The sequence below is a fragment of the Parasteatoda tepidariorum genome, chromosome 1 (genome assembly GCF_982258835.1).
Source record: "Parasteatoda tepidariorum strain Cologne lab strain chromosome 1, Ptep-v5.0, whole genome shotgun sequence".
In the NCBI taxonomy this organism is placed as follows: Eukaryota; Metazoa; Arthropoda; class Arachnida; order Araneae; family Theridiidae; genus Parasteatoda; species Parasteatoda tepidariorum.
This window is the reverse complement of record NC_141755.1, coordinates 31,737,327-31,759,094: the sequence shown is the minus strand read 5'-3', so window position 1 is coordinate 31,759,094 and position 21,768 is coordinate 31,737,327. Positions and strand designations below refer to the sequence as shown.

Genomic DNA, 21,768 nt, shown 5'->3' with positions numbered 1-21,768 from the left:
TTCTCTGAATAAACATGCCATTTTTTTGACTGATTTGGATTTCTGTACCCCTAAGTATTGGGGGTAGTCACAATATGAGAAGTAACTCGAGAGCTTTTCAATCGAATTTCAAAAAAATTTTCCCATAACTATAAAGGTCCTTTGTTAAAAAATATCTTTTCGTAAATATTTATTATTTTATTTATAATAGTCGTAAAAAAATTCAATTGTTAGATGTACATTTTTTACATTGTTTTAAAAAATACTACATTTTAGCGAAATTGATCAAATAGTCAAATTTATAGTCAAATAGTCAAATTTATAGTCAATAGTCAAAATAGAAATCAAATTTTAAATATCCGACTTTTTTTTAATTCTATTTCTCAGGAATCCTAACTCCATATTCAAACAACATGAATTTAGACCAACCTGTATAACAGGGAAAAAAACTTTTTTTAAAAAAATAATCAAAATTAATTAGCTTTAAAATTTGCTTTTTAGGAAGAAGAGAAATATAAGTGATTGGAATATTTGAGGAAAAGAGGGCTTTTTTTGTATCTTTATGAAAATACATTATAAGAATGCGTATACTTCATTATTTAACAAGGTCTAATTTTTCAATATTTAAACTGCTTATTGTTTTTTTTATATTCTTAAAATAAGGATAATTATTTAATGAAAAATAATTATTGTGATTGTTACTTTATTGATTTTTTTTCAAGTAATATAATATGTAGTGATATAAACATAATGTAAGTGATATGTATTGTAAAAGACTTATAAAATTAAAAAAAAAGTAATTATTTAATCTAATTTTTCTTTTCTTTTTTTTTTGAAAAGGGAAGAAAATTGTAATCTGAAATAAAATAAAAGATATAGGGGAAAGAAAGATGACAAAATTTTGCACCCGAGATGCTATGGAAGCGTGTTCCATAACTCGAAGAAAGGTTGATAAATATTAAATAAATGTAATTTAAAAGTACAAAACAAACATGTCTTTATGAATTAAAAAAAATCAATTTGTAAGTGAAAGGATTATTGAAACTTACACTTAAAGCATTGTTCCTTAATATAACCCTTCAAAGAAAAGAAGGAAAAAAAACAAGTGGTTAAACTCAAAATCTATCTATTTATGAATAGAAAGAGAAACATTTATCGGTTGTTGGAAACTATTTGCTGAACGTAATGAATGTTACGTAATAAACGCAAAATTATTTACTTATCGCAATTATTTTTCAGGAAAATTAAGAAAATATATTCCCACTAACATTAGAAATTTTAACATTCGTTGCTTTTTTTATTACATATTATTTATAATTATAATGCATTAACGAGTATTTAATTATACAATATATAATTATTAATACAAAAAATCTATGTGCATATTAAATGTACTGTCATAAAACAGTAACAATAAAAACTAAAAAATATTATAAATTCTAATTTATAGCATTAAAAGGAGCAAATGTCCCACTCGATCTACACATACAGAGATGCTAACTTTCAACTTAATGGGGAACTTCTTTCTAGTGGTAGCAAAATTTATGTTTTGATGTTTTATTCTTGGTTTATGTAAATCTGATTTAAAATTATATTTTCCGCCACTACGTATGTATAATTCGAAATTTTCCATGAAATACAATTTTACTCCAGTTACCTTGTGGTAAGAATTTCAAATTTTACCAATATCATCTAAAATTTTGCAAGGTTTAGTTTTTAACTCTCTACCACTTAATAAAATATTTCGGAGAAATCTTACATCCTTGCATATCGACATCATTTCTAGAAAATATAACGAACGCATATAACGGTATTAATAATTTAAGTATAATGCATTAATTTAAATATTTAGGAAATGATTACTTACAATCAAAGAAAATCCTTGTAGTACACGTTGTTTTCTTAAATCTATGAACCAACTATAAAAGTCCAGAAGCTGCATCAAAATAGATTATAAAAATCTAAAGACTTTAAATATTTGATTTTCTTGGCTTAAATCTTGAAACATTAACTAAAACGAGCAGAATTTTTTGTATGAGCACCTAACTACTTATAACGCCTGCCCTTTATTTTTCAAAATAGTGGAAAGTATTCATTATTAAATCGTTCCATTGGTTTAAATTATTTGTAGAGCGAGTCATCAGAGGAACCTCCTATTTTTAGTATTTCACACTTTAGTGGCGGTGATTCCCACCATGGGTGGTAAAAATCTCCTGTTGAGGAAGAATTTACGCTAATTTATAGAAGGGGCTCTACTTGAAATCTATTCAGCAAATTTCGAAAACGTTTTTCAAAGAGATTTTAACCCCTGATAAAATTTAAGATTTACAAGCATTTCACTTCAGAGTAATTAGTCTAAGCAAGACTGGGACACCCCATGGTTTTCACATCTCTCTGTCCTCTGGTCATCACCATCTGGCCATCTGGTTTTTCTGCCTGAAGGGGTTCCATTAATTTCCTCCCCCGAAAATCGTTCTTTTAACTGGAGGTCTCACTTTCCTTAAGATAAGGGGAGAAAAATTTCTTTACGTTTGTCACCAACTTTTGAACTTCCAAAGTTTCTTTCGTTCGCCTTTCATTTTTTTAGTCTGTTGTACTACTAATTTTTTCATATAGATAAATATTTTAAATTTAAAGATTCAGCTTATATTATTATAATTTATATTTAACGTATAGCATTTTCAATTATACATAAATAATATCAAATAATCTAAGTAGAAAAGCATTTTTTCCAAATAAATTATTTTAAATTTAATTGACTGTCTAAGTAAACTATTTTAGATAAACGAAATCAATAAATATTATTTTTAGGATTTGTTTTCTGTTTTTATCATCTTATTATAAAAAAGGACACGATTTTAAACAAATACGCTATGTATTGCCGAGGAAAAAGGCATTGACTTATATCTATATATTTGCTACTCAAGAGCTATAACATCATACATAGTACTACAATACACATTCAATACAATTCTACAATATACATTCTTAATGCTAGTACATATTCCATACTTTTGTAATCTAAATTATGTTATTAAGTTAATTATTTTACTTTTATATGTAACCATGATTTTTTGTGGCTATTTTAGTGTTTTTTTTTCCCTTGTGCAATATTATAGTTTGACTCTGAGTTACAGTTTCAATAAAGTCTTATAAATAATGTCTTGCTTGTTTATAATATTGGGAACTTCAATATTTATAACTCTTACTCGTGAATAACCCTTCTGAATGAACATTATTAAACTGTTTATTTTATCATTGTTTATACCTGGAAAAAAAAATTTTTTTTTTCGTTTTCCTCAAAAAATTTCACGTTAAGTTTGTGCTTTATTTTTCGTTTTTAGTAGAAAAAATGAAATTAATAATGCACTAAAAAAATAAAATAAATAAAATTAACTGTAATTTTCTATAATAAATAATGAGCTTACATTTTGTCTTTTCATTTTATCAGCGATAACTTAAATTCTTTCTATTACAGCTTTGACGTATCGTGAAGCAATAAGAAGCTACATTTTAGAAAAAATAAGTTTAAATTCCTTTTAATTTAAATATGGGAGCCGCGATGGCTCAGGGGATAGAGCGTTCGCCTTGCAATGAGGCGAACCGAGTTCGAATCCCAGTTGATACGAATTCCGCACCCGGCTTGCACCGACCACAGTGCTGACGTGAAATATCATGGAAATATCCTCAGTTGTAGACGGATCATGGGTTAGAGTTCCCTTCCCGTCAGGCTAACCGTGGGAGATTCTCGTGGTCTTCCTCTCCATGTAACGCAAATGCGGGTTAGCTCCACGAAGGCAAATTTCTCCCATTTCTCGATATAGGAGTTCCCTTGTCTTCTGGATTGAGTTCAAAATTACAAGGAATTATGTCGGCTGTTCAACGACGGTTATAAAATTAAATATGGGGCTAAAAGTCTTTTTGTCAAAGGATTTTGATCGACATTAAATGTTAAATATTTAGGAAATTCTCTGAAATTAAAAATATTTTTATTGGAAAGTATCAAAAAGTTAGTAAAGAGAGTTATAATTATAATTATTAAAAACTCTGCATTATTCTTTAAATTACGATATTATAATTAAAATTTGGTTTTTGCCGAAATCATCGTAAATATAATAGTAGAAAAGAAAAAGCTACTTTTAATTACTGATTTATTTTAGTATTTATCTTGAATGTATTCATGAATATAAAGTTTTTTTTATTTATTTCGAATCCTCTGTTGCTCAACTTGAAAGTATAATGAAAGAAAAAGTGTCTAGTGAATGAATGCAGAAACGTGTATGAATTGTTATTACACAGACGTCAAGTTGTTTAAAAAGAGGGGGTATGTGGAATGTTTTTTTTCTTCTTATTTCCCCCATTTTTTTTTAATGTTGAATCCAATATAACAACCTAGATTTCCCGCGCTCTTCGAGTTATGTAAAAGCGCTGGAAACCTTGGCCCTCCTATTATCCCTAACTGAGGTGGTCTATGAGTTTTCAAACGAAGTTATTAAAAAAATGAAAAACAGTGGGAGGTTAAAATTGTTTAACGCTCGTCACCTACTTTATTTTTATTATTAGCGGTTCCCTTTCATATTTCACTCCCCCAGTTATAAAAAGAGTTCCTCGAAAGACCTCGATGTCTTCTTTTCGAGCCCTCGAGGAAAGGTTAAATGTTGGATGCATTTTTTAATTCTGCCATAACTTGAAAAAAAAATTAGTAAAATTTTTAATTAAAAAAATAATCGTTGATGTTGATTGATTTTGCGCCTTTTTGAAATAATGCGCCCATGGCATTCGCCATACTTGCCATACCCTAGATACGCCACTGGATAACAGATCAAATCAAAAGGCGAGTCCCCGGGGAAATTAAAGAGGGTCTAATAGATTCCTGGGTGAAGTTTATTGACCCAGAATCTGTAGCTAACAAACTTGACAAATATGAAGCCGTTAGAAAACCATTACGCAAAAATTTAACTCATAAAAGTCCCATAGAAAAATGGAAGGAAAAACCTAGAGAAGTAGAGAAAAATCAGCCTGAATCTAAAGATCAAAGAGATAATGAATTAAATTGGAGGGATAGAAGCTATCCAGATTCAAGAGAAAATAGAACTAAATTCTTTGAAGAACGGCGCAAACCCGCATGTTACGAGTGCAAATCTGCGGATCACCTTCGGCCTCAGTGCCCGGAATTGAGGAAAAACAAATTTGAAAGAATCAATAAACTCGAAACAAATGAGTTCGGACCATCTTTTCACCCTTATTTAAGTGAAGCCATTGTGAACGGTACAGAAATGACCGTTTTACGAGATTCAGGATCGAGTATCGACTTAACTTCGAAAAAATTTATAAAACCCGATCAGTTAAATGGTGAAGTTATATGGGTGAACTTGAAAACGCGTTTCGATGCCTGCCTCTGGCAAATATTGAACTCGTTATAAAAGATGTCGGCACAATCTGCACGAAAGCAGCTGTAGCAGATAGCGAAGTAGACATGAATCATTATTTGCTAGGAAATGAAACTCATGATCTTATTGAAATAGTGAAGAGGCAGTCTGAGAAAGTGAACGCTGTGGTTACTAGTCAGACCACTCGATCTCAGAAAAGCGATAAACCAGGGGAGACGAAAATAGGGATGACCCCTGCCCAGAAAGAAAAAGAAAATGTAGTTAAAGAGATAGAATTCATGGAGAGGATAGAATCGTCAACCCCACAGAGAAGGGAAGTAGAAGAGAGAAAGGTTGATCAGGGGGTAACAATCTTGGAAGAAAATGAGGATACCCTTTCCCCCCGTCTTCCCCAGAGAAAAGTGGTGGTGGAAAATATTCAATTACCACCTGCAGAAAAAAACGAGATTTTTAAATTAGCGGGAGTGAATTCGGACACTTTTCGCGTTCAGCAAAAAGGGGATAACAGTTTAAAAAGGGCGTGGGAAGAGGCAAGTGAAGATAGCAAAGAGAATGCAGAATTTTTTATAGAAAAACAATTATTGTTTAGGCGGTCAATAGATCACAGAGGTATGATTCGAAAACAATTAGTGATACCGAGTAAATATCGAATTAAAATATTAAAATTATGTCATGAAGAGATCGGAGCTCACCTGGGAGCAATTAAAACCAAAGATAAGATTTTACGTTATTATTTTTGGCCTAATATGGTTAAGGAGGTGGAAGAATTTTTTCGTAGTTGCGATCCGTGTCAGCGGGTTGGTAAAGTGAGGGAAATTTCATACCCAATAGCTGATGCTAATGTTTACGATTTTGACGAAATCATTAGAGATAGTGAGTTAATAGAAAAGTGCACTCCTGTACAAATCGAACAGTTAAAAAATTACTAATGGTGCACAAAGATGTTTTTTCGAATGACCAGGGAAAACTGATTTAATCGAACTCGAACACGATATAGAATTAATAGGTAACCAACCCGTAAGATTAAAACCATATAGGACATCACCCAGGCAGACTGAAATATTAAAATCAGAAATAAAACGTATGTCGGAGTTAAAAATCATCGAAATCGGAGAATCTGACTACACATCTCCTATGATTTTAGTAGAAGCCCCTGGTCGGGATCCCCGTCCTTGTATCGATTACAGGAAACTGAACTCGATTACTCGGGCAGAATATTTTCCCTTACCTAATATTGAAGAGAGAGTGGAATTAGTGGCCTCAGCAAACTTCATAACTCTAATTGACCTAACAAAAGTTTATTGGCAAATTCCACTGACCCCCAGGGCTCAAAAATTAGCAGCGTTCGTTACAACCTTTGGTTGCTACTTACCTTTGGTTATGCCTTTTGGCCTTATGACAGCACCTTATAAATTTTCTAAATTTATGGCTCTACTTTTAAAAGGATGCGAAAATTTTTGCGTGCCTTACTTAGACGATATGTCGATTTTTTCTGATAGCTGGGAGGAACATTTAAAACATGTTGATGTAATTTTAAACCGAATCACAGATGCCAAGCTCAAAATAAAGCCCTCAAAATGTAAATTCGCTCAGCGTAGCGTGAAATATCTTGGACATATAGTTGGAGGAGATTTCGAACGCCAGCGGAAGATAAAATACAAGCAGTTACAGATTTCCCTCCCCCTAAAATTAAAACGGAGATCCGTCGGTTTCTAGGCATGACAGGTTACTATGCTCGTTACATTAAAAATTATGCTTGTATTGGCGAACCTTTCACTAGAGCACTGAAAGGAAAAACTAGAAAGGAAGCTATTGAATGGAATCAGGAATTAGAGGAAGCGTTTTCTGAATTGCAGGGTAGATTAACGAAAAAACCAGTATTGTAGGCCCCAAATTATTCAAAAGAGTTTGTCATTCAAACTGACTCCTCTGACAAAGGTGTCGGAGTAATTATGGCACAGAGGGGGGCGAATAATGAAGAACACCCTGTTCTTTATCTTAGCCGGAAATTTTCCGAACCAGAAAAACGGTTCAGCACGACGGAGACGGAATGTGCAGGAATAATTTTCGCAATCAAGAAATTAAGACACTACTTGGACGGGCAAAAGTTTATAATAGAAACTGCCCATAATCCTCTCGTATGGCTGAAAACAAATACTGGAAATAATCCTCGTTTGATGAGGTGGGCATTAGCCTTACAACCTTTTAATTATACTGTGATTCACAGAGCAGGAAGGGATATAAAACATGCTGACTGTCTCAGTAGAATGGAATAATCTTCATGTTTTTTTATTTTTTGTTGTGTTATAAAATTTTGTATTAACTTTTTTGCTGGTATAAAATTTTTGCTTGTATTTTTTGTTTGATCATTAAAAAGGGAAGAAAAAAAAAAGAGATTTTTCCTTACATTTTCATAATTATTGTTTAAGTTGTAAATTGATATCTTTTCTTAAAATTAATGCAATCTATTAGTGTTATTTAGTTAGACTTTTTCTTCATGGCCTCTAGCAAAGTGATTAAGCTGTCTTTGTTGTCTAACTATTATTATTTTGCTCCTGAAGTTCGCAAAATCGTTTCAAGGGTTTGTCTGTAACATCTTGGACAGCTGACCCCCGAGTACATTCCCCTCTGGCATCCGGTGCATGGAGCTAGCTCCATGATCCGGTGTCTCCCCACGAAATTCTAAGAACTCGATGCACCTGCAGAAAGAAGAGAAAGACTGGACTCTGTAAGAGACAGGCAGTCTGGTGAGACGAAGCATCATGAGCGGACCTTGTGCCGTTTCGATTTGGGAACTTTTTACTATATAATTTTGTGTTCGGTAGAAGTGATGATAATTGTAAATAACGGTGTATATAATTGTAATACAACCTTGTACATATAAAATTTACCCAGAAAAAGATATTGAAAGATTGCTTGTTTTTATAAGAGTTTTAGTTCAATTTGAACAAAGTAACGAAATCGTTACAATATAAAAGCTGATAAGATAAGTATCTTCATTTGGGCAAATTACTTCCAAACAAGATTACGGCGTTAAACGGTGTAACGCGTTTACACGTATTACTCGTATGTGTTTGGCTATCATCTAGCTAATACGAATCCTATACGTAGAAATTTTCTTTGCTGTGGAAAATAAAGTTCGTTGCCAAATTAGATTCGTTTTGGTTCCTTAACTTTTTTTTACTCCAAAAATGTCCAAGAAATCCAAAAAATTTGAACTGAGTTAAGAATCATAATACATTTTGATGTCGTATGATAACACTGTTATAGGAAAAATTGAAAGACAAAAATACGTCTTAAATAAGTAGCATAAGTGCAATTAATAGTTAAGCACTTTTTATGTCACTAGTCACACCAAGAAGTCATTGCAGTTAAGTTGTTGTTTTGCTTACATTAACTTGTTTCAAAACAGCTTTTATAAATCCACAGTGTTGAGATAGTCTTACGAAGTAAATCTGCGTCAGTTAAGGCAAAATTAAATAGCTTGTCTACTATATTAACCATCTATTATTATATAAATAACTATATAGATTAACCATGGTCTCAATAAAAACATTAAGCAGACATTCTTCAGAAATATCAAAAATGAATTTTGCACCCAAGTTATCATCTAAAATAACTGTCTTTAAAATAATTTTTTATTTATCGTTTCTAAATTGTTATATTATACTATATAAGATAATTTGTTGGCAACTAGTAGGCTACACACCATGGATCAAAAAATTAGAAATCTTTACTTAAGCATAGGGTGTGAGACATAGTTTTCTGTTAAATTTACTTTTCAGTTTTCTATTTTTACTAAATGTGACAAATATAATTTAAAGTCTCGAATTTTCTGTAAATCATTACCAAATACGAACAAAAAAAAATAACAAATAAATGATTTAATAATTTTGCCATAAATTAGAAATGTGAATTTACTTTTTCAATTGATTTTTTTTTCATTTTAAAAAGATAAAAATCTTCATGTAAAAAAACCAGTAATTCTGATTTGCTTGATATTAAAAATTTCAGCTCAATATCAATATATTTCATTTGCAATTTTAGTAAAAATTAATCAATACAATGTCATTTTCATATCATAAGCATATAATTTCATTTGAATTCTCACAAAATATTAAATTTCTGTTCCGATCCTTTCAGTCTTTGTTGTGCTTTTTTCATTGTTTTAAAAAACTTTAGGACAACTAAATATGAGAACATTTACAACAATACTTAAGACAGTTAAATAAATCTTTATTCCTTTTTATATTGTTTTAATGGTTCTTCTTAAACATTGTTGCCGAAAATGACCATTGTTAATCACACCAACAAAGTAACAAAAAATATTAATTCCTCATTCTTATTTGAGCTTTTATAAGTGAATAACGTCTTTTTTGACAAGTGACTTATAATTTGTGAAAATGAGTGAACTTTTTCGTTTTGCTGTGCTTAATCACTGGCAAAAAGAGTTGATAAGAAATCCAAGGCCTTATCGTAAGCATGAAAACTATTAATTTCATAGATTTTTAGTAAAAGATAAATTCTGAAATATTAAAAAATCTTGATTTTGGATCTAAGACTTTTTGGAACTAAGCAGAAAGTGGCGATACATAATATTTGAAGTATTGCTTTGTGTGAGAAAATCCCTAACTTCTTCAATTTGTGATTTCATTCATTGCATAAATGTTTTAATTTAATCTTGTTTGAAAATCCTTGAAATTGAATTGAATTAAAATATGAAAATTCTTCCACAAATTGCAAACGGAAGTATTAAAATAAAATTAAAAACTTCAAATAGAAAAGAAAAGTATGAAATGACTGCTATTTTGCTTGTATAAATATAAATATGTTATTACCTTTTAATGGTCTGAAATTCGAAACTTTTTTAAAACTATTTCATATTCTGAAGAATGAAAATAATTTTTTAACGCTACAACTTATTTTTCTGTTATTAGAAATTAAAATGATAATACACTTTTATAAAGGTTTTTATCGTTGCAACATATGTTGCACTATATTGTAAATCATTACAGATCAAATTTGGGTAAAAAGTATAGGCACTTTGGGTGCATCATGTGTAAAATACATGGCAACCTGAATGACAATACTTTTTATCATGAAATTCATTTTTCCGGAACATGTCAAGGATCAAAATATTTTTGCAGTAATTATTACCTTAAAATCACTGAATCATTTATATTAAATAAAGAATCATTTATATCAAATAAATATTACTGTAAAAATTACGGCATAATATTTTATGGTAGAAATGGCCCTTAGGAAAATTTGCCATAGGTTTGCCATAAAAAAATGCCATAGGATATTCCTATGGGGTTTTGCCTATGGCAAAAGTTTTGCCATACACTTTTGCCATATACGTATGGCAAAAGTTTGCCATACATGTATGGCAAAAGTGTATGGCAAATTTTTGCCATAGGCAAAACCCCATAGGAATATTCTATGGCATTTATTTGTATGGCAAAATTTTGCCATAGGCAAAACCCCATAGGAATATCCTATGGCATATTTTTGTATGGCAAAATTTTGCCATAAACGAAGATGTGCTACAGTTTATGACGAAACATTTTTCCATAGATTAAGGTACACCTCTGCCATACAGCTATGGCAACATTTCTCGTTGATATTTTACCATACGTCAAAAAATAATTACTTACAAGAATATTTCGCAATGGATATTAAAAATGCAAAACTTAATAATTGTAGTATAAATATATATCCAGAAAGCTGTTTTTAAAATTTATTTGATAACCTTTTCCTGTTTCACTGGCAGAATCATTTTTGTTATGCTGTTCTTATTCAAATAAATTTCAAACGGTTAGTACTAACCGTTAGAAAATGGGTCAGGTGGTCGAAGCGAGTGGGGAAAATATTGGTTATGTTGATTAGGAACAAAATATATTGAGTACAGACAACCAATATTTGTTAAAGCTGTAAAAAACAAGAAAGTAGAACGTGGGTCCGGAGGTCGGAGCGAATATAAAAAACGCTTATTTGATTGATTGGTATCATAATTAGTTAGATAAGCGTCAGATATTAGAGGAACCTAAGAGAAAGCGAAGTAAAATAATGGTCCGATGGTCGGAGCGAGTATGAAAATTTTTTAAATTTTGATATGTGATACTAAGCTAAAAATTAAACAGACTACTTAAGCAATAAAATACTATGAAAACTCAAAAGATAAAGAGTGGGGCCGGTAGTCGAGGCGAAATTAGTTTAAAATAGATCAAACGGGACAAAAGCCGAATATGTAACTGTGCAACCAGTGGTGGCAAGTGAACAAAATTTTATCTATAAAAAAGATGGTATTAGGCTATGAAATGCTAAGAATAGAAAACAGGTTAAATTAGTTTATCCCCTATTAGAGAGGGACATAAAACTCAAAAAATTTATGTTGAGTTGCGTTAAGCACAGTTAGAAAAGAGAACGCAATATAGAAACATTGGTAAATACAAAACTTGTTTAAGACATGATTAAAATAGGTAAAATTAGTAATTGCTATTGACAAATTGACACTTTGTCGGGATAGTAAATAAAAATTAATTAGGTATAGGGAATCGCTATGACGAAAAAGTTGTAAGCTTAAGGAAAGATTAAATTGTTAAAAAGCATTTTTAGTAACAGCAACAAATGATATGGCCAGGGACTGTCCCGTTGATGATATTGAAGCAAAAAAATTGTCAAACAGTAATCCAGCAAATCTAGTTAAGTGATGACCCTAAGTTATGTATAAATATGCAACAGAACATTGTACAAATTTATGTGGATACTTAAGAAATATTAGCTGTAAGATAGTAAAACACAGAGACAAGATAAATAAACAATTTAATGGCAAGCAAAAATTAATCACCAAATAGAAATATAAAGCCCTAACATATGTAAGATAATGTAAAATAGCATTGCAAGAACCCAAGTGGAATTAAAATCAAAAACTAATGAGAATGTAAACACTGACTTTGATATTGATATACGACAGCAATAAAATGAAATTGTCACCGAACAAGTTAAAAGAATTAAAAAATTTTAATTATTAAAGAAATGATGGATCTGGCTTAATGATAAGCACTTAACTGCGTTTTTCATCATGAGATTGTTTACAAATTGCTATGGGGAATAGAACACCATTAATAATGGAAAAGTGATGTTACTTTAAAAATTAATATAAAATCAGAGGGAGGGGATAAAATAAAAAGCAAGATGTCGTTTAATCAGAAACAGTTGGGAAAAAGAAATATAAAAATTTTAGATAAAAATATAAACTGCATGATATTAATTAAAGTTGTAACGTATCAAGCTATATTAAGAAACAGTTCTATGTTTAATTAAAAAAATGTTTATTTCACACCACAACACATACAGTAACAAATATAAAGTACCCGTAACGGGATAGGGTAAAGATCATAAACAACAAGAAAAACCCGTAACGGGATATAAGGAAACTCACCCGTAGCGGGATAGATAAAATATTATAAAACAAACTAGATAAAGTGCCCGTAACGGGATATATGAGAACCTAAATTCCACACAAAACTAATTCTAAAAAATCAACTGGTGTTCTAATTTTATCGTCTGCTTTTATTTTTTTAAATTTATCTCTTTATATGCTTATTTTATTTTATTTATGCTTTTGCCAGCCCGTTATTTTTTTAATATTTTTACTTTTATTCATGCTTTTGCAAACCAATTATCTTTCTTATATTTTCATCCTTTTATAAAGTGTACAAAGTCAGCGTTAACAAACGGCAAAATTTAACATAGCGAAAACCTATACCCAATCGCCACATATTTTGAAAAGATACAAATAATAAAAGTACCAGACCACCGGAAATTAGAAACTTAATAAATTCAGATAGATAATCACATAGACGTTTGCAGCAAAATGTTTTTGACCAAGAATGAGATCGAAAAAATTTTAAAGTAGCCAAAGTTAGCGAAAGATTCCACTTGTAGTGGATGACACGTTAATATGGCGGTCTGATACTCTAAGCCTAAATCAATGGAACATCGAACTTCAATCACTCAAAAATGAGAAAATTAGCCACCTGGAGGCAGGAAAAGACTCACCTGGAATGCCTTGTGGGATTACAAGTTGAATTTAATTAACTTCGGGGTGAAAAAAATGGATATTTATTTCTTTTAGAAGATGTTTTTGAGGACTCCATAGGAGTTGTTGTTTCGTTGGTGGGGATCTAGATCAGCTTTTCCCTATGGTATACTGCCATACAAATCTTGATGGCTACCATTGGCCTATGGTATACTGCCATACAAATTTCTATGGTTGCCATAGGCCAATGGTGATGTGCCATACAAATCCTTATGGCTTCCATTGGCGTATGGTATACTGCCATAGAAATGTTTATGGTTACCATTGCCCTATGGTATACTGCCATACAAATTTCTATGGTTGCCATAGGAGAATGGTGACGTGCCATATAAATGCCATACAGGTCTCTATGGTTACCATTGGGCTATGGTATCTTGCCATACAAATTTCTATGGTAGCCATAGGCTTATGGGGTTTTGCCATACAAATCTCTATGGTAACCATAGGCGTATGGTATCTTGCCATACAAATTTCTATGGTAGCCATAGGTTGCCATAGATTACCATAGGCTCCTCTATGGCAAATTTTCCTAAGGGGGGCTTTAGTGTAACATGTGTTTTACGAATAATGCACCAAAAGTACCAATACTTATTTCCGTCGTTTCATTCGGAATTTCTAATTCTAGAAATAATGTTATTTGTCTTAAAAAAGAAAACATATTATGATTTGTATAATGAAAAATAAAGTTATAAACTTTTAAAATTATATACATAATCTTATAAGCTAAAAGAGACATTTTTATTTCATTAATAAAATTAAAGACCTAAAAGCAATAAGCAATTATAATTTAAAGTGACATTGTTTCACATTTAATTATAATAATTATCACCTAATTATGTAGTCTTATCACATTTCTTCACATTTCAATCAAACCTTAAACAGTAAAAAAAAGAGTATTTGAGTTCATTTTAATTCGTGTAAATTGTAAGTGTACTTTAAACTGAAGAATGTTTCGTTATTATACCGTTTCGTGAGCAGTACTAGCCGGTTTCTACTCGATCTACAATATATATCTACAGGTATATTAGGTTAATAGGAACCTATCACAACACTAGAAGTAATAGCTTATTTATTAATAAGCATGATTGGTATTACTAATAGTTAAATGATATTTTTGAGGCCCCCGAAATGGAATAGTACTAGTATTTCTAATGTATTTATTAACAAAACATTTAAATTATTATCCATGTGGAACGGAAGTTTTAAAATAAAATTAAAATCATCAAAAAGAGGTTTGGAAAAAAAATGTTGTTGTATGCATTTTCATAAAGAGTCATTACTTTTGGATAAATTCAGATAGATCACTTCGTTGTTATGCATTTCAGTCAAATCTTTTTTTTAGGTTCCTTTTTAATTTCAAGCAATTACACATTAGTTAAAAGCAACAATTCTTAAATGTAGTATAGACAATGTTGTATAGATCTATATTAAATAGTTTTTTTCTTCTTCATAAAATGAGCTACGTTATTCAGTTATTATTATTCCAATTATTCTTGAAAATTTGGTTACAATTATTCAACTTGTGGTTGATTGTCCAGTTATTACATTTTTGCTATCCAAATTTAAAATAGTCAAAAATAAGCTGAATTAAAATTTAATTAATAATTTTTTTTAGCTCCTGGATTTCTTGCAGAGGACACCAGTAGTAGTTCATCTGGAACAGATGGGTAAGTATTTGATTTAGATTGTGAAATAATATAATTTCTTTAAGGCAGAAATGGTAATTTTTTAAAGTTAAAGAGACATAAATAGATAAAAAAAACAAATAAATAAATAAAAAAGAAAGAAAGAAAGAAAGAAATACAAAGAAAAAAATCCTTTAGAGGAAGTGCAAAGAAACTGTCGTATTTAAATAATTTAGAGTAAATGTAATTATTTAAAAAAAATATTACCGTAGATTTTGTACTTAGAACATGTAATATGGAAAGAAAGTATCAAATGTGAATATCGATATGAAATGTTAATATGAGAATGAAAACTACGTTAAAAGTTGTTTATGACAAAATTTATTTCATAAATATTAACTTGACATTAAACTAGTCTTTATAATTTCTTAAATATGAGTTGAGCAAAAAACTGATGAAAGATGACCATCTTGAGATAATTAAATATTCTGTCTATAAGTATATCATTTTATTTCTTTTTTCAGCTACGAAATGCTGACGGTTGAGAGTGAGATAGTTTGTGAGGAGTCACATTTGACTTCGGATGAGGATGACGCTAGTGATAGGTACTTTTCAAAGTTATTATCTTTAAGACATCATAATATTTGTATTTTAAACTACTTTAAATATTGAACAATATTTGTTGTATATTAGTACACAAAATAATACCATGGAAAAAAACACAATTAAAGTGACAAAAATTTCAATTTTCTTTTTCTTTTTTTAGAATTTGGCACTTTTGTATAATATGCTACTTATTGCAATTTTTTTTTCAAAAATAAATTGCATTTATTAGTTTTTTTAATTTTTTTTAAGAGTTCATACAATTAGCAATAGAATGAAAAATAAATCAAGGAAATCTATCGTAGATAACTTACGATGTTTCTTTTTTAATTGCGCGTCAGAACTGTACTTTTGCATACATATTTACATAAATTGGAATTAGTAAAAAACATGCATGTAAAATACTTTTAAATTATGCAAATTAAATTAATTTGCTGTTATGTGAAATAGGTAATTATAAAAGGTTTATACGATCATAAACGGAAAATGCAAAAAAAAATACTTAAATCCTCACAAAAAATGGCTTATTACTTTTTTTACTATTAAATATGTTCAGGTAAGTTATGTATTAAAATTGAAGCAACTATATAATGTGATAATGACATTTTTTACCTTTAGCGATGATATGGAAGAACTGAGTGCAGAAATAGAGCATTCTGAGTCTTCCACAACTGATGATGAAGATGGTGAGATTTTGGATAGGTAATCTATTTATCTTTAATTTTATTATTATTGCGATTATTGTATTTAATGAAATTTTAAATATTTAGTGATTTTCTATATGATATATCGAATAGTATTCATGTTGTTACTCTTGCATGCTGATTTTCATCGTGGAAACTTTGAAAAGTAATTGTGTAGAATTCTTTTTAAAAAATGCAAATTGAAATAATTTATGATAATCAGAGCTTAATGTTTTAAAATAAGTTGCACAAAGTTCATAAAAGTATGATTTAATTCCTATTAATAAGAGACATGCTATAATATGTTAAGCATGTGCTAAGCTTGACTTGTTAACTATATAATATGATAATTTTATTTTTTTTATCTTTAGAGATGACTTGGTTGAGTTGAGGGCTGAAATAGAGCCAAAAGAATCATCTTCAACTGACGATGAAGATGTTGCTATAGTGAATAGGTAATTTAAATAGTTTTAATATTATTGAGATTAATTATTTTAACAAAATTTTATACACTTCGTAATTATTAGAAGCACATGCTACTTTTTTGGATGTAAACTTTCGTAGTGGAATAAATAGAAATATATATTTAGAATTTATTTAAAAAGTACAAAATAAAGGAATTTGTTCTGATGAGACCTAAATCAATTACAAAAAATGTATGAAATGGTTTAAAAAAGCTAATAATTTAACTTTTTGATGCTTAAATGTTTCAGGCAAATACTGCTGGAAAAAATTATTTTTTACTCCGAAATAAATATAGTCGAATTTTAAAACTCACGCATTCAGTACAAGGAAAAGTGGCATACTCAACACTGAAATGGCGTGTATATTTATTTTGATGCATCGTGGCAAAATGTCACATCATCATCAAATGAGACAAAATTTAAATTTTATTAGTTTATAACGCTTGAATAATTGAAGAAAAAATCCAATTTGTTAGTAACTTCCTGTACTTACCTACATTCTAAATATATTTCACGAGTAAAAATTGTCTTTAGATTGGTAATCAACACTTTTCTACTTAACCGCCATGTTTGTTTAAAAATGAAGAAGAGTTCTCAGAGCTGTTCTTTTGAACTATAGGTGGAGGTTTCAATTTCAATTATATATTTTTTGGATCTATTTCATATCATTTTTTCACTCATTTGCGAAACTCATTTTAACAGGGATGGTGTTTGTTAATCTTGAGATAATTATTCAATGAACTAATTTCTTTTTTATTATTTTTAGCGAGAAAATGGAGGAATTGCAGGCTGATATTGAGCCTAAAGAGTCAGAAATGATTCTTGATAAAGAGATTGTTGCTACGGATGGGTAATTAGAATCATATTTCAAACTTACATAAACTTACATCAATTAGTTAAAACACCAGATTTAAATTTTTAAGGCCCGACATCCTAATTTTATTTTATTCGAATTCTTTAAATTACAGTAGGACCTCCATTTAACGAAGTCGCTGAATCCCGATAATAAGTTCGTTATATGGAAAATTTGTTAAATAGAAAATCACCTTTTGAAATACTTAAACAACACAAAACAAGTTTTAAATTCATAAACACTAGACATAATTTAAATAGCAATTGATACACCTTTATCTTGTTAACTAGTATTCACTATTTATTTTATAAATCATAACCATAAAAGAAATCTGCATGGAAAGCAATAATAGAGCAAAACATTATCCATTGTTACACTATCATGCTACATACATTTTCAACTAAAAAAAAGCTAAAATTATAGTTTCTTTTGTTATGAAAGTAATTTTAAACACATATTGCCACATGCATTCTTAAGTTTAATTGCTACTGATAAAATCCGTTAATTTTGTCTGAGTTTTTCATTTGAAATGAAAACAAAAAGGGAAAGGGATTTTACTACTTTCTCTAAAAGTTGGCTTCGAAAATCAATTCAAAATCATTTCCCCAATAAAATGCATTAACAAATTTAAAATATTTTGGGAAATAGGGAAAGTGGATCTCAAAGAAAAGTTCGTTAAATAGAAAATTCACTTCGCTATTTGGAAATTATTTAACAAAGAAATTTCCAAAATGTTCTTGGTTCCTTGGAAAAAAATCGCAAAATAGAAAATTCGCAAAATGGAAGATCGTTAAATAGAGGTCTGACTGTATTTTCTTCCAGAAACAGATTACCTACATTCTATTTCACTCATATTCTAATAGAATGGATATTTTCCGCATCCATTTTCATGAGATTTCTGTTAAATAGTAGCAGTATTTTAATCCAAAATTCAATACCCGATTTTCTGCACTTACGTAGTTTTGTTTAACTCCTTCTTACTGTCCATAAATGCTCATAATTTTATTTTATTTATTGAATTTAATTCCGTTTCATGTAAATATATTTTTTATATAAGAATGTTTTATCAATTTATCTACTTTATTATCCAAAATAGGGATTGTAACCACAATCTAAAAAACATGGTCTCAATAGATCAGTTTTTCTTCGATCAAAAGAGCTGTTGAGAGCTTTTACACATTAAAGTTAGTTTTACTTCTTGCAAATTTTGCTATCTCAAATAGTTCATATTTTTAAATTTTTATTTTTCAAGAGCTATTCAATTAATTCTTTCAATTTCTGTGTTTTGTCTTTTAACATCTCTTAGAAGAAATTTCGTTAAAAATTTGCTTCAAGAAAAAATTCAAAAAGTTTAAACCATTTGTGTTTTTAAAAGTAATAACTAATTTTAAAAAAAAAATATTTTGCATAGAATAACTCTTGAATAAACTTACTAAAATTGCAACATTCCCTCTTATGAAAATAAAGGTTCCTATTCCGTCACAAGAAATGAATCTAAATATCTGATCTGAAATCTGAAATCTTTTTATATCTGATTTCATAACCTTATGCCTGAAAAGATATTTTAGCATATTTGAGGAAAGTCACACAACTCATGAAAATCCGATCCTTAAATCAAAAGTTAATAATGCGTTCAAGTTTTTATTTCTTCTCTTTTTAGCTTAAAGTACCTAAATTTTAATATTAAATTATTTTTACTAATTTTCTTCTTTAATTTCAGTAGTGATAGTGGCCATTATTACTTCGAGATTGATTCGAGGGAAAAGATAATTCTGGCCAAGGCTAATAAAGTGAAGGAGTCACTGAACATTGTAGTTGGATTAAAGAGGTATATATTAATTGCTATCGATCTTATTTAAATAAGTTCATTTTCCTTAATGTCAATTTAAATCAATAATATGCTTTACTATGTGCTTTAAAAATATATGTTATAACATATTTATTTCATTCTACGTCTTCTCCTTAAACTGAATAATAATAGATAGTAATTAAATACGTTTTTAAGTAACATAAACAGACATTGTGTGCAAAACTTTAGAGAAAAACAGAATTGTTGTTAAAATTATTGACGCTATTTATTTATATGTTAAAGTAATAAAAATACATTTTTTCGTTGTTTGTATTTGATATATTGTCTAACCAAGAATGATATTTTTCTAAAATTTCTCTTGATTTGATTTTATAAAGTAATTTCGATTGTTTTACTTTATTTTGTAAGGTTGATCGAAGCATTGACTACGATTTGTCTTATTTAATATGAAATTGAGTCGTTATGCCTTTAATATTTATTTATTCATATCAATGTATGCATAATAATTATAATAAATTAATATCATGTATTCATACTTATATATTCATATCGATGAATATATAATAATTGTAATAATTTAATATTATGTATTCAGATTTATATACTTATGCCTGTCATTTACATATTCATTCATACAAAACGAGAGATTTATGTTTATGAATATTTTTTCATAGAAAAAAAGACCAATTTGCCCATTTGCTGGAAGCAAATATTAATTTATAGTAATTTATCTTCTCTTTTTAAATATTCATAAGTTAATACCCAAACAATGCAAAGTGAGGCATTTAATGCGTATCTTTAATGAAAATACTAATTTACATAATTAATAAATGGATGAATTCTTACAGGTGTGGAGATATTTCTCTTTTGACAAAAAATCTGGAGGAAAAATTAGCCCAAAACCCAGATTTTGCTGAGAAAAGAGAATTGGCAAGAAAGAGAGAGAAGAAAAGCTTCCGCAACCTTGTGAGACGCCTATTTTCTGGGTGTTTCTAACGGAAATAATTCTTTCTTAACTGCGTGACTTGATCTGCAACTGTGACTCTCAACTAAGACTATGTTGCCCAATTGTGTGACTCTTAAAATGCACAATGCACAATTGCCTGACTTAAAATGGACAATGTACAATTGTGTGACTTAAAATGGACTATGCACAATTGTTTGACTAATAATGGACAATGCACAATCGTGCTACTTAAAATAGACAATGCACAATTGTGTGACTTAAAATGGACTATGCACAATTGTGTAACTTTAATGGACAATGCAAAATTGTGTGACTTAAAATGGACAATGCACAATTGTGTGACTTATAATGGACAATGCACATTCGTGTGACTTAAAATGGACAATGCATAATTGTGTGACTTATAATGGACAATGCACAATCGTGTGACTTAAAATGGACAATGCACAATTGTGTGACTTAAAATGGACTATGCACAATCGTGTGACTTAAAATGGACTATGCACAATTGTGTAACTTAAAATGGACAATGCACTATTGAGTGACTTAAAGTAGACCAACCTAATTTTACCATCTTTAATTGTGAATTCTTTCTTTATTTATTAAAACTGAATGTATGCCTGTAAAATTAACACAGAGTGCAATAAATGGAACCTGTTTAAAACTTCGTTATTATTTTTGTATTACTCTTATTATTAAGAATTATCAAAATTAATTTTTATTAAAAATGTATGTTACTGCTCTGCGTACTAAAATAATTTAATGAGTTAAACAGTTTACAAAAAAAGAAATAAGAAAAAAAAACACTTGGAGATTACTTCGATTACTCTCTAACCTCAGAAACTGCCGCGGTCCATTTTATATCATATAGCTCATTTCATTAATTCTTTTTCCCCATGTTTGCTTACTAACAGTCAAATGCACTATTACAAATTTCATAGCTGCTTTTAATTAGTTTTTTCTACTTGCTTTGTATTGTTGTGCAATAATTTTCATTATTTTGTCGTATTTGTACTATCCACAATATGATGAAGTAACAATATGATGAAGTAACAATTCAAGTTGCTGTAATAGAAAGATTTTCGTTTGTATAAGAACCCAATTTTAAAGTTTAATTACCCTAAAATTAATAAAAAAACTTAAAAAAAACGTTAGGCTGATTGTCCATCTGTAAATATGTGAGTAGGTAGTTGCAAAATATCATATTTAAAAGAGTTACATGACTGGTGCTAGTTTTCCCACATTTAATTACTTGGCGCACTGAAAAACTTCAACATTAATTTATTATTA

At 29.5% G+C, this 21,768-nt stretch overlaps 1 protein-coding gene across 1 annotated transcript; it reads left to right on the top strand.

Moving 5' to 3' along the window:
• The first annotated feature begins 15,038 nt into the window (after positions 1–15,038).
• LOC107439627 (uncharacterized) lies at positions 15,039–21,146 on the top strand. Its single transcript, XM_087164685.1, has 7 exons — positions 15,039–15,140; positions 15,623–15,703; positions 16,320–16,403; positions 16,756–16,839; positions 17,615–17,698; positions 19,422–19,529; positions 20,360–21,146. The coding sequence occupies exons 2-7, from the start codon at positions 15,630–15,632 to the stop codon at positions 20,505–20,507; spliced, it is 582 nt and encodes a 193-aa protein (XP_087020811.1). The 5' UTR covers positions 15,039–15,140; positions 15,623–15,629; the 3' UTR covers positions 20,508–21,146.
• Positions 21,147–21,768: the final 622 nt, after the last annotated feature.

Bases quoted from the DNA above. Each gene is read 5' to 3' on its own strand.
- LOC107439627 (XM_087164685.1), top strand. From the start codon at position 15,630: ATGCTGACGGTTGAGAGTGAGATAGTTTGTGAGGAGTCACATTTGACT. The intron at 17,699-19,421 runs GTAATTAGAATC...CTTTAATTTCAG, and splicing joins GAGATTGTTGCTACGGATGG to TAGTGATAGTGGCCATTATT. The intron at 19,530-20,359 runs GTATATATTAAT...GAATTCTTACAG, and splicing joins ATTGTAGTTGGATTAAAGAG to GTGTGGAGATATTTCTCTTT.